Here is a 14,022-nt window from a genome sequence, read left to right on the forward strand (position 1 = left end):
AACGGGTGCATGTCCCCCCTCATTTCAGATCCAAACTTTTCTCCTTTTTTGTTTGTTCTTGCCAAACAAATGTATATACATATAAATGTGTCTGTGCCCCTACCCTCCACTATAGAGTGTGCACATCCCACTTAACATATCGTTTCTATTGGCCTGTCTCGATCCATGGAACCCTTCCGCCCTTTAAAAATATGAAAGTGCACTTTTTATTCTCTTTAAAAAGAAAAATTTATAACCCTTTTGACGAGTTGATCCATTTGCCCTTTTCCTGTTAGTCCCCTGACAAATTTATCCTCTTCCACACGTTGTCTTTACAAAAGATTTCTATGTCATTTTTCATTTCAATTTATTTTCGTGCTTATATCGAATTAAGGTTCAAGCACGCTGTCTTGGGCACACACCTCGGCTAGATCTGGTTGTTGGTTGTTAATGAGAGAAAGGAGGGTGTAGTGGTCTTACACCTACCCACCGACTCACTAAAACTCGCGCTGGGTGGGAGCTGGTACCGGGCTGCGAACCCCTTACCTACCAGCCCTAGGTCCGATGGCTAATAACACGACACCACCGAGACCGGTGTTTTCATGTAGAGGGACGGGATGTAGCCCAGTGGTAAAGCACTCATTTGATGCGCGGTCGGTTTGGAATCAATCCGCGTCAGTGGGTCCATTAGGCTATTTCTCGCTCCAGCCACGACTGGTACATAAAAGGCCGTGGTATGTGCTATCCTGTTTATGGGATGGTGCATATGAAAGATCCCTTGTTCAAGTTGTTGCTAATCAAAATGAGTGGCCAAGAAGTGTCGACAGCGGGTTTCCTCCCTCAATATCTGTGTGGCCCATAATCATATGCCCGACGCCATATAACTGTAAATAAAATGTGTTGAGTGCGTCGTTAAATAAACCATTTCATTCCTTCCTTCCTTCCATGTAGTCAGCTGTAAATCGATTTGTGATCTAAGGGAGACCATTCACAAAACACACAGATTTCCCAACAGATGGCAGGCTTATGAATAGCCTCGGTTTCATTTAGACAGAAGTCATCATGCCTGCGATTATCGTTCTCAGTGAGTATTTTGTCTATGTATTTCTCGTTTGTATTTAATAATGTAAGCTGCTGATGATTTGACATGACTTTTTTTCATTGCAGATCAAAATACCAAGCGAGAGTCTGGAAGAAAGGTGCAGTTGGGGAATATTGCCGCCGGAAAGGTAAGTCGCGTGCTCGCATGGTGATCGCCATTGATATTCTTAGCGACACAAGCATCATTCCAGAACATTCTTGTAACAAACATGTGGTTTTGGACACCATACCTGAATCATGAAATAATAGGAATATGACTGAAAGTTAAAAACAATAACACTTTGTTTGGTAATTTTGTTAAGAGGATTGAGGTGAGACCACACGGGCTCGGTGACAGGGAGTCGGAGGGACTGCGGGAGTGTTGGCTGTTGCCATCAACTCAAATTATGTTGAGTAATGCACAAACGACAAAAGGCTTGGAAAGCTAATGACAACAACACTAGAGCACAGTGGTTTATTTATCATTGGCTGTTGGATGTCAAATTTGTATTAATTTTAACACAGTCTGGGAAGAAACCTGCATTTTTCCATTATCACCAAGGGAACTGTAGGCCTATATCATGTATATATGTACAGAACATACAGAACAGCACATACCACTGCCTTTGATACATGCAAAATTCTTTTATTGAATTAAGAAAACCTTCCTAAAAATAAATTGCACAAATGAGGAAAAGATAAGTAACAAAGTAGACATTTTTTTTTTTTTTTATACATATGGAAATGTATACACGAAACTCCAAATTGCACAGTGCACACTGTATTAAATTGTGTGTAATATTAAACCAACCTAAATAAACAGTTTCACACCGCTCTCATCGTCAGTCTCATCTGCTTTGCAGATTCATTGCATAACAGTTTTGGTGACATGCATCACTCTTGAAAAACAATAGCCCGGTTTATGGGAGTAGCTGAAGAATGTCAGCATTTGGCAACGACATGCATTTTATCTCTTCACAACAAAACATGGCATGTATATTAAATCACTACTTCACGAATGGTTGACCTAATTAATGACCTAACAAAATAATATCTGAAAATATACACATTTGATTTGTCGCTAAAAGTGCTTTATTTAACCATCTACATAACTACCATATCCCACTTATTACTTATATTTTGCAAAAATAATTGAATTATGTTGACGGTCCATAATTCAGTAAAAAAAATAACAGCTGTTTGGAGTGAAGAAGTGTGACATTATTTTTGGAGTCACGTGACTGGCATCCCCTGAATAACCACAGTGTCAAAAGGATTTGCCAAACTCATGTATCATGTACTGAACGATAGTAAGCTTATACATTAATTTATTTTAGTAACGGAAGCATTTTAAACAGCGACAATCCCAATTAGTTAGGTCTTTGCATGTACAAGTAAATTTATCATTTGTTGTACGTGGAAAAATCTAAACACCACATTAATTTTTCACTTTGTCTAATTCATTATTATGCAAGCTATGCTATGACCCCATGGGTAATTACAGCTGGCTTGGAATAGGAAGTGTTACATTTTTAAAGAAAACTGTAAAGTAGACGGTGTTTATATACGAAGTGGCTATATGAATGACAGCAGTGTATATGGCCTCTGCTAATGAGGGCTGACTACATACACAGAAAAAATGTTTATATGCAGGAAATAAGTATTTGATTGATCCATAATACCAAACCACCTGGAACAGGAGGAATACATACTAAATACGAACAGTGCGTGGTCTGAACAGGGGAATGGGGGTTGAATATGAATCTAGCGGTCTGTATGTGTATGTTTTCCATAAGACACCTACAGTATATGAATAACGTAATATTGCCCCTGCAGTACTATAATAATATGAATGAATGAATAAATAAATACAAATAAATAAATAAAAGTATCAGGTGCTAAGAGATTTATCTGAAAGAGAAAATAAATACACTAACTATGGACCGTACACAAACAACAGCAGAGGCTTGTACTGGAAGCAGTCGGAAGGAAACATGTTACCTGTTTTCAAACCGAACACAGAACAATCATCATTGTGCCATTATTGTTACAGATAAGCATAATTAATAGCTATGATTCGATAACAGTACTAACAGTTTAACTAGTTTCTCGCAGATCGTCAGTTGGTGACTGAAATATGGTGGCATTCTCAGAAGTGTTACTATTATTATTTTTTAAATTATATATTAGCCATGAACTGTATTAATATAGCAGGCAGTTTAATCATAAACAATGAAGCAAATTGTTAGTACATTACCAACTACACTGGAAGTGGTGACCAATCACTATCCGTAATAGTAACGGTATAGTTGAGAAACCTCTCTAATATTTTTTAAATACCTGCAGATAATATATATGAGGGAGAAAGTACAAGCCATATTTTTACATCCAGAATTTGATAACTGCAAATTAGATGTACATTAATGAGGTCATTGGAGGGAAACGGAACTCTTTCCAAAATTTAAACTTGCCAAAAGAATCTGACATAACTTACCGTATATCTTCGCCTGTAAGTCGATCTCGGCTATAAGTTGAGTCCCTAATTTCAAGCCATGAAAACATTTTTTTTTTTATTGACCCGTTTATAAGTCGACCTATGAAAAACAACTTAAAATATTGAAGTATTACTTATTTTCAGCACATGAGAACAATAATGTACAATATTTGAACAAAAGAAAATTATTTTACAAACTTCGGTTTTCACGTTTTGTACATCACAATATTCCAATCAAACTACATAGCATCAAAACAAAATATTCCCTTAGTAGATAGTGAAAGCTGTTTGACTGTTACCGTATGGCACTGTACAGCATGATATTGTGCACAGACAACAACTTTATTTATTAACACTGACAACAGATCACTACGATAAAACTGAAAGTACATGCATCATCGGTTAATCATGTTTTGCCGCCATATTACATGTAAGGAGGATAACTCTGGAAAGTACACTGGTTTTTGTACCAAATGATGTGTGTCCCTATTGTTCTAGTGAACTGCAGAGATCAGTCTATTTTACGGGAAAGCTCAGTAATATTCATGAAGTTAATCACCAACAAGATATTGTTTGAACAACCATTAATGACAGTGAGCAGATTTCAAAATAAACTCCGGCAACAGGTAGTTAGTAATGTTTACATTTTTGCTATTAGTGATGACTGTTATTTTAACCAAGTGGACTGTTGTCTTGGCATTTGAGCGAGATCGCACGCCTTTTCGCATAACCAAAAGCGTTCTAATGTCAAAAAAAAAAAAAGGTTATAAAAAAATAAATTTGTCAAATTAACATATTTGAGTATAAATACAGGACATACTTCAACAATAAAACTTGTAAAATAATCCCCAAAATGGTAATATTTTTGTGTGGAATTTTTTTTACCCTCTTATAAGTCACACCCGCCCCCCCCCCCCCCTCCCCCCAAAATTATAAAATAATTTTTGGGTGAAAATTTTTTTGACTTACAGGCGAAGATATACGGTACGTCATATAACATGTACCGAATGTTAATTAAATATCCATATATTATGAATTTATATTTGTACATATACTGAAAAAAAAAAGAAACTTCCGATTTGTACATATAGTATTTGTTGTGTTAAAGAATTCATTGTGTAATGACCGGCCTCGGTGGCGTCGTGGCAGGCCATCGGTTTACAGGCTGGTAGGTACTGGGTTCGGATCCTAGTCGAGGCATGGGATTTTTAATCCAGATACCGACTCCAAACCCTGAGTGAGTGCTCCGCAAGGCTCAATGGGTAGGTGTAAACCACTTGCACCGACCAGTGATCCATAACTGGTTCAACAAAGGCCATGGTTTGTGCTATCCTGCCTGTGGGAAGCGCAAATAAAAGATCCCTTGCTGCCAATCGGAAGAGTAGCCCATGTAGTGGCGACAGCGGGTTTCCTCTCAAAATCTGTGTGGTCCTTAACCATATGTCTGACGCCATATAACCGTAAATAAAATGTGTTGAGTGCGTCGTTAAATAAAACACTTCTTTCTTTCTTTCATTGTGTAATGAAATTATATAGGTAGTATTAGCCTTGAGCTGTATTATCAGGATTCATGAATTTTATCGATTATTTTTGCACTGTTAATCGTCGACAACGTGAAATTCAATTTGCACGTGCATGCATGGTTCAACATGTCCCGTGTAGTATTCGGTCAATTTGTTTTACTTGTCTTACTGACATTGTTGTCAAGTGAACGAAAACGCTTCAGAATTTGTAAAAAAAATTAAAGTTTTTTTACATTGTAGCATTTTTAGTATGCCAAGAATACCCAATAATTTATGCAAACAGGCGATTGGCATGCTTGATGCTGGCATGTCGACAGAAGACATTGCAAAGCATGTTGGGAGTTCTAGTCGAGCGATACGAAATCTTTGCATAAGATTTCGAACGACAGGAAGCACCAACGACTTGCCACGTCGTGGACGTCCGCATGTTACAAAGCGTGGTCAAGACCGCTATATCATGAACACGCATTTGCGCAATCGATTCCATACTGCCACTGCTACTGCTGCTAACACACCTGGGATTCATAATAACCGAATTAGTGGGCAAACTGTTCATAATCGTCTGCGGGAGAACGGTTTACATGCACGATGTCCTTACGTCGGATGCGTTTTAACGCAATGTCATCGTCTAAATCGTCTTAATTGGGCACGTGTACACCCTCATTGGATACGGCGACGCTGGAATACCGTTCTTTTTTCGGATGAATCCAGATTTTCTTTACAACGTGGTGATGGCAGGGTGCGCGTCTACCGTAGGAGGAATAAACGCTATGCTGACTGTTGTGTTCTTGAACGAGATCGTTTCGGGGGTGGGTGTTATGTCATGGTCTGGGCAGCCATTGCCCATGGTTATCGTTCACCACTAGTCGTCATTGATGGCAATTTAAATGCTCAACGTTACCGCGGTGACATTCTCGCTCATCACGTCGTTCCTCTGTTCCATAACAACGCCAACATCTTGATTTTTCAGCATGATAATGCCACCTCTCATACAGCTAGAGACACTGTAAATTTTCTTAGAACAAATAACATTGATTTCATTGATGACTGGCCCACTAAAAGTCCTGATCTCAACCTCATCAAGCATGCCTGGGATAGTCTGGACAGACGATTGCGGCGTCGTCCCAACCCACCCGCTAACGTCAACGAACTTCGTCAAGCGCTCGATCAGGAATGGAACAATATTCCATAGGCAGAAATCAACACTTTAGTCAATTCTATGCGCCTGCGATGCACTGCAGTGGTCAATTCAAGAGGTGGTCATACCCGTTATTAAGTGGGTTTTTTTTTTTTTAAACCCCTGCCACACTTGGTCAAAATTTCTCTCAGTTTCTGTTAACCTATGGCCATGATTTTTGTACCAAACGATGAATCATGGAACACTCTTTAAACGCATATATAACAATTATTCCCCCGGTTTGTTTTCATCAAGTTGTGTTCAAGCAAAGTTAGCGGAAGTTTCTTATTTTGTTCAGTATATGTGTAATTTAGCATTGTTTAAATTAATAATAAACATGAAATGTAATTTTGCTGACCTCTGGTCCGTGTGTCAAAACATTATTTTTAAAAAAAAATTTTTATTTCTCAGTGGCTACAACAGAAATAATAGCGTGTCACCTCAGATAATAATATTGTTCTGCACCATGACATTTTGGGTCCAAATGAAGTCATTTGGGGGTAAAGTCGGTCATAACGGTTGCAATGGCTATATGGACACTGTGTACCAAAACAAATGAGGTAACACTGGCCATTGAGGGCATACCAAGACAAATTAGGAGGGCATAAAAAGAGTAAAATAATCCACCTTTTCTGTGTAACCCATGCTTGTTGACCCCCACCCCAAAAAAACCCCAACAACAACAAACAAACAAAAACACAACTAAAACAACCCCAAACTCGGAAACAACAAAACACTTTAGACCCACATCACTACATCAGTTCTGACCTGGGCCCTGTTCCATGAAGTGATCTTAGCCCTAAGATTACCGTAAGCGCATAGCTACCTTATGCACTTAAGTTGATCTTAGGGCTAAGATCGCTTCGTGGCACGGGGCCCAGAGACCGAACATATTTTGGAGGTCCAGTAATATTTTACCTTTGTCCACCAAGACCGTTCTATATTAATTGCTCAAATTTAGCTAGATGTAAATTCTTATTTATTTTTTCTTGTTATATTCTGAATACTCAATATTTTCTTATGTTTTAGGCCATTGCAGACGTTATACGAACATGTCTAGGACCACGGGCCATGTTAAAAGTAAGTGATGTATTCATATTTACCTTTAAAATTAAGCTTGTTTTGTGTAACAACATGACTAAAGGCTGAACTAAATTGTTAACAATTACAATAAATGATTCTCCTACCTTTAATTACCGTTTGATTTTCTACACCTTTTGTCCAACCATAAATTGTGAAAAAACCATTACATTGACTTGTATTGAATTTAAGATCTCCTAGGACAAAACACATGCAATTTTTCACCGTCTGTCATTTTGCTTTTTTGTGGAATACTCTTCAAGAGTTGTGGAAGCCGCCTAAGTATGTGACGTAATTAATCTGACATTGTGATGAGTGCTTTATACCATAGCGCATGTCATGGCGTTATATTACATTATATTGATCCACCACTCTTGAAGAGTATTCCATAAACAGATGGCAGAAAACTGCGTGTATTTTGCCTTATGCAATCTCAGCGGACATGGCTATCTCTGGCACTCACCAAATGCACCAATTGTGAATTTTGAAAACAGTTGCACAGTGTTCGCGCTGGGTGAAAATTAAAGGAGGACGGCCACGATGCACCACACCCTTCAAAAAAAAAGGGGGGGGGGTGAACATGGTTACCATATTGTTGTGTGTTGGTAGACTTCCACATACTCCTTATTTTGCCAACGAAATAGTGCAAAAAAGTTTATACTAAATACAGGCAGAGTTGTCTTTTAATTGAACCAAAGATGTTATCGGTCTGACAATCACGGGTAGTTCAGGTTTTGCTGAACCGATCAAAGTTTTAATATTATTTTAATAAAGATTTCAAGATATACTCTTCAAAAGAAGAAACGCAAAACCACATTGTCGTAACATTTGGAGAATTGATTTAATTATTGAATGGTGAGTCCGATAATTACCAAATGTTGGAGGATTGTTCACAATTCACTCTAGTCCATTGTGAGTAAGTGATAGGACACACCACCAAGGTCAAGGTCATCTGGAGTCAATACCGGGTGTGGCCTCCGCGTGTGTTGACAACTGCCTGGCACCGCCTGCCCATTGAAGCAACCAGAGTACGGATGACGTCCCGGGGGATGGTGGCCCACTCGGCCTGCAAGGCTGCTGTCGGCTCAGGCAGGGTCTGGGGCTGTGGTTGTCGCTGTCGGAGGCGTCGGTCCAACTCGTCCCATAGATGCTCAATTGGGTTCAAATCCGGTGATATCAATGGCCAAGGAAGGACATTAATGTTGTTGTTCTGTAGGTAAGCCGTTGTGAGACGTGCTGTGTGAGGCCTGGCCTTGTCATGTTGGAACACTGCGTTGGCATTGGCCATAACTGGAACGATGTGTGACCGGAGGATCTGGTCAATGTAGCCCTGTGCATTCAGGTTGCCCTGCACGTGGACCAGGTCAGTTCTGCCAGTGTGTGAGATGGCTGCCCACACCATGACACTACCCCCGCCGAATCTGTCCACTTCCTGCACGCAGTTTGCCGCATAACGTTCACCACGACGCCTATACACGCGACATCTTCCATCATGACGTCGGAGCAGAAATCGGGACTCGTCACTGAACCACACCTGTCTCCATCGCAGTTGAGGCCATTGTCGATGAATCTGGCACCACTGCAGTCAGAGTCGACAGTGTTGTGGTGTTAAGATGACACCTCGAACTGGACGTCTTGCACGAATTCCTACCTCACGTAGGCGGTTCCGTACGGTCTGGTCGGATATCCTGCGAAAACCTGGTATTGCTGCGGCTGTGGAGGTGGCAGTAGTCAATCGTTCCCGAAGGTGGCGTACCCGGATGTAGCGGTCCTGCCCGGGGGTAGTGACCCGCGGTCGACCGGATCTAGGGAGGTCACGTGTTGATCCATGTTGCTGGTAACAGTCCCACAGTCTGGAGATGGTGCTTGGGGACACATGGAATGCCCTGGCAACGGCCGTTCTGGATTCGCCTGCGTCTAGTCGGCCGATGGCATTGTTTCTCTGCGGTTCACTGAGACGTGGCATGTCCTAGATTGTCAACTGTCGGCCAGATACAGAGGCCAGGCAAGCGAACACCCTGCACTTTTATACTGTCGGTGTTCATGTTGCACGTGCAGACAACGCACGTGCAGTGGTGACATGGTTTGCACGTGGCTGCGTTTTTGCGAATATTCACATTTTGAAACTTTATTTTACAGTAGCTGCGTTTTATCGAATGTAACCGTGGGAATGTGTTTGGGACATGCAATGACCTTATATTCACAAAGCATGAACCGGTAGGAAACATAAAAATCGGAGTTATAACCCATTTGTACCCTTTTGCGTTTCTTTTTTTGAAGAGTATATATGAAAAACAACAAAGATATTTGTAAATGATCCCCTAATGTCGATACATTTTTTGTTATTTCCATCTTCATCGAATGAATCGATTGCTGTGATAAAATATTATCGCCAGCTGATAAAAAGTAGTTTCGTTTTTTGTAAAGGCGGTGTATATATTATTTGATAAACACTACAAAAAATTAAAAGTTTACAATATTTTATAAGAACTACTCAATATTTAAACAGAAATGACAGAAAGTAAAAATCATCAGTTACAACCGATTATATCTGCAATTGAAGACAAAATATCAGACAATAATTAGTGGAACCAAAAACCAGAATGACTGTTCTAATCACGTGCGGAAAATAAGTGGGGGGTTTTCAATCAGAGATTGCTGAATCAGTAAAAAAAAATTAAAAAAATTAATTGCTCAAATAAAATATAACTTTTAATGTGTGCATTAAACATACAAATGGATACATGTATGGGACAAAATAGAGGCTGTTAAATTACGTTACACAGACAAGACAAGACAAAATATTTATTCAGTTATTACGTTACAGTAACTGTCGTAAAGGTTTCATCAATTGCTTTTTCGTACACAACGTGACTTGTTTCCTTTAAAGTCCAGTGTGCAGACTGATCGTTGTGTTTTTTTATGTGTGGAAAAAAAGTGTGCATTTGGAAATAGCGGAGATAGGTGCTGGAAAATAAAGAGGGGCGGAGAACGTGAAAGGAGGGTAGCAAAATGCAATAGCGGGGCGGGCTGCCCCGCTTAAATGGAGCAGCGAGAACACTGAGTTGGCGAATTTTATTTTATTTTTGCGAAATAATTTCATGTAATAATTGACTTTTGCTTTTAGGAAATAACTGGCAATTTTTTAAGTTAAATAGACAATTTGGCGAATTGTTTTGCCCACCCAGAGGTAGCCCTGGGGAAGTCGATATCACTGACATCATTAGTCTTGTATGTGGAATCTGTCACTGTAATGGTATTTTTACGATTTGTATCTGGACAAAATTTGAGGGAAATCCTAACTAATTAAAAGTAGGAGAGTAATTTATTGTAGATGTTAACAATTTGGTTCGGACTTCAGAGGACATTGGCCATTGGATTTCAAACATTTGGTAATTCTGACATACAGTCAAAGCAAGGGATCTTTTATTGGCACCATCCCACAGACAGTATACAGTGTTTCTGCCAGAAATAAATTTTTGGGTATGGTGCTATGGAATTGAATGCAACCATAGTCAACAGGGTATGGGTATGGGTATGGGGGCTAACCCAGAAAGAAAATGGGTTAAGTTTAGGGTTAGGGTTAAGAAAATCATACAGTATTGATAACAGTAATTAATTTTGTCAAATGGGTTAACTTTTTTTTTAAATCTGCAAACAATTTTGGGTATGGCGCCGTTTTACCCTTTGGCAGAAACCCTGAGTATAGGATAGCATATGCCACAGCCTTTCATACACCAGTTGTGGTGCACTGGATGGAACAGGAAATAGCTCAATGGACCCTCGGGTGGAGAACAATGGGATGTGAACGTTCATCTTATATATAATAAAACAATTTTCAGGAGTTGTGTTCGAATATTATGACCAGTCAGTACTTAGTACGTAACATGCAAAATGGGGCAGTTTGCTGGATGGCTGCTGTTAAATTCGAGCTCTGGAATATAATTCCATATTGTACCTACCCACTAATCTAGAATTAAAGTAGGAGAAGTGTGATAAAAATAGGCGAAGACTCCGAAGTGAACATTTATCGATACATTTGGTAATGTTTAATTTTCATTGAGAAAAATTTTGATATAAAATAATACTTCCGGTAATAAAATTTAAACAAAACAATTGTATGTTTCATTAATAATTTAATAATAATATGTAGTTGATAATGTGTCATTATATTACAATGAAAATAGTAATTAGTATGTTCTGGCATTATTGAAATTAATGTACCTGAAGTTTAACAACGCTTGACTGGTCACAGCAAACAGAGTGACGTGTGGTGCCAGCATAAAAACACGGTGACACAGTACCAAGTGAGAAATGACACCAAACAAGTCTGGGTCTTGACATCTGCTGTGTGATTTCATTTTTGAAATTGGATTTGGTTCAAAATATACTACTCAAAAAGAATTTAAGTGTCAGACGATATTTTCGACATTATTTTCTGAATGTCAGTTATATTAGCTAGACCATAATGTCACGCATGGTATTGTTCCATTTTGACGAAAGTGGGTCTAAGCAACCCATAATAAATGAATTAAAATCCACTGTCATTGACGCTGTCGACTAGTTCTAATGGCGAAAACATGCTTACATTTGCACGTAAATTAGGGCGAAAGCGAAAGGTCTGCTAAGTGCCCATAACTTGCTTTTTAACAAAATGTTTATTTGCACGTTTTGCACGTGTATTCCATGTTCATAATGCTGAATTTCTGTGTAATTGGAGCTTGCGTTCGTGTACGGTGCACACTCCAAATTCGACAATGGTACGACTTCAACTGACTATCGAAGATCGAGGAAGGGCTATTGCTTGGCTTCAGGATGGCAATACGCAAAGAAATGTTGCTCTGAGACTTGGTGTCAGTCAGAGTATCGTTGACCGACTGTGGCAACGGTACTAAGCAACGAATTCTGTTCGAAATCATCCACGTTCGGGAAGACCCCGAAACACTACAAATAGAGAGGACCGCTACATCACCAATATGGCTCTACGTCAACGCACAACCACTGCACGCCGATTACGTGAAAATCTGCGGACTGCGACTGGAACTCGAGTGTCTGATCAAACCATACGCAATCATCTGAGAGCCAATAATCTACGCTGCTGTCGCCAGGCTGTTCGACCACCACTCCTACCACGTCACAGAACGGCCAGACGTCACTGGTGCACGCTTCATCTGCGGTGGCAACGTGTTCAGTAGGGTCGAGTGATGTTCACTGATGAGTCCAGGTTTAGTCTCCAGTTCAACGACGGTCGGGTTCGTGTCTACAGACGTCCTGGGGAGCGCTTCGCTGACGTTAACGTTAGACAACGTCACCGGTTCGGTTTTGGCAGCGTCATGGTGTGGGGCGGCATCTCTATCCACCACAGGACCCCCCTCTATGTGGTGGATGGCAGTCTGAATGGAATCCGCTATCTGAATGAGATTATCCGGCCGTTTGTTCTCCCAGGCCTTCAGCAGATTGGCGGCGGGGCAGTTCTGCAGGATGACAATGCCAGACCCCACCGCGCCAGGTGATAACGGACTTTCTCAGACAACAAGGTATCGCCAGGATGGATTGGCCAGCATATTCGCCTGACTTGGCCCCAATAGAGAATGCCTGGGACGAATTAGGCAGGAGAGTTCGGGATAACCATGCCCTCCGGCCAACCTTCATGATCTGGGTCAACTTCTTATGGCAGAGTGGCAGGCCATTCCCCAAGAGTTATTCAGACGTCTGATCAACAGCATGAGGCAACGATGTGTCGAGTGTATTTGCGCCAGGGGTGAATTCACACACTATTAAACGAATGTTCTAATGTGTAAAATCCATGTTTGACAACCTTCAACTTTGACAGCATGTCATGTGACTTTCTTTATACAGTGACGTTTATTTGTGTTTTTTTGTAAATATGGAACAATAAATAAATTTTTTGGTGTAGTTTACATCATCAATCTAATACACACTGAAACTTATTTGGTTATAAATTTTTGACCATTAAATTCTTTTGAGTAGTATATTATGCTGGTTTTTCACTACTGCTAATAATTTGGCGACTTGAGCCGACTTCTGGTAAAGAAAACATTAATTTTGTCGGCAAGATTCAGGCCCGATTGTAGGGGTCAGTTTATTGCCAGATGAAGGACAGACACAGTAAACACAGACTTTTAATAATTTAATGTTATTTTCAAGAATTCATATATAATACACAACCAGCAAAAAAGTAATAAATTTCAGTCATCAATAAAAAGTATTCATATATTATTTTACATTTGTTTTATTTTTTTAACATAAATGCACACAAAGAACACTCAGGCACTAATTACTAACACTAAGTTCTCATGTCGGTTTCCATTGCTCCAGTTCCATGTGGTCCCACCAAATTAAAACCTGTCCTCAATGTCATTGTCCATTAAATGCATGCCTGAATCGATCTCCTCGTGTGCGGGAACATCTTTCCCTTCCAACCCAACATCATCCACAAGACGCAATGCTAATCCAGTTGATGATACATACCTCCTGGTACTGTTGCGATGTTCCCATTATTACCACAAAATACAGGCCTCATAACCTATGGGTTTCAACAAATTTATCCATTATTATTACTATTATACTACAACATCCCATAGCAGATAAACCGATCCATTCAGATCACTGTTCTCATTATACTAGTTGATATGCATATATGTATTATATGTATATTTAATAAAAGC

At 39.8% G+C, this 14,022-nt stretch overlaps 1 protein-coding gene across 1 annotated transcript in view; it reads left to right on the forward strand.

The window, feature by feature from the left end:
- Window positions 1-985: 985 nt before the first annotated feature.
- LOC121385946 (T-complex protein 1 subunit gamma-like) overlaps window positions 986-14,022 on the forward strand; it is a 33,664-nt gene continuing 20,627 nt past the window's right edge. Inside the window, exons 1-3 of the mRNA XM_041516743.1 lie at window positions 986-1,063; window positions 1,147-1,208; window positions 7,283-7,333. Of these exons, the coding sequence (XP_041372677.1) occupies window positions 1,042-1,063; window positions 1,147-1,208; window positions 7,283-7,333 (135 nt within the window). The 5' untranslated portion in view covers window positions 986-1,041. The remainder of the gene's footprint in view (window positions 1,064-1,146; window positions 1,209-7,282; window positions 7,334-14,022) is intronic.

Source organism: Gigantopelta aegis, chromosome 2, assembly GCF_016097555.1.
Source record: "Gigantopelta aegis isolate Gae_Host chromosome 2, Gae_host_genome, whole genome shotgun sequence".
In the NCBI taxonomy this organism is placed as follows: domain Eukaryota; kingdom Metazoa; phylum Mollusca; class Gastropoda; order Neomphalida; family Peltospiridae; genus Gigantopelta; species Gigantopelta aegis.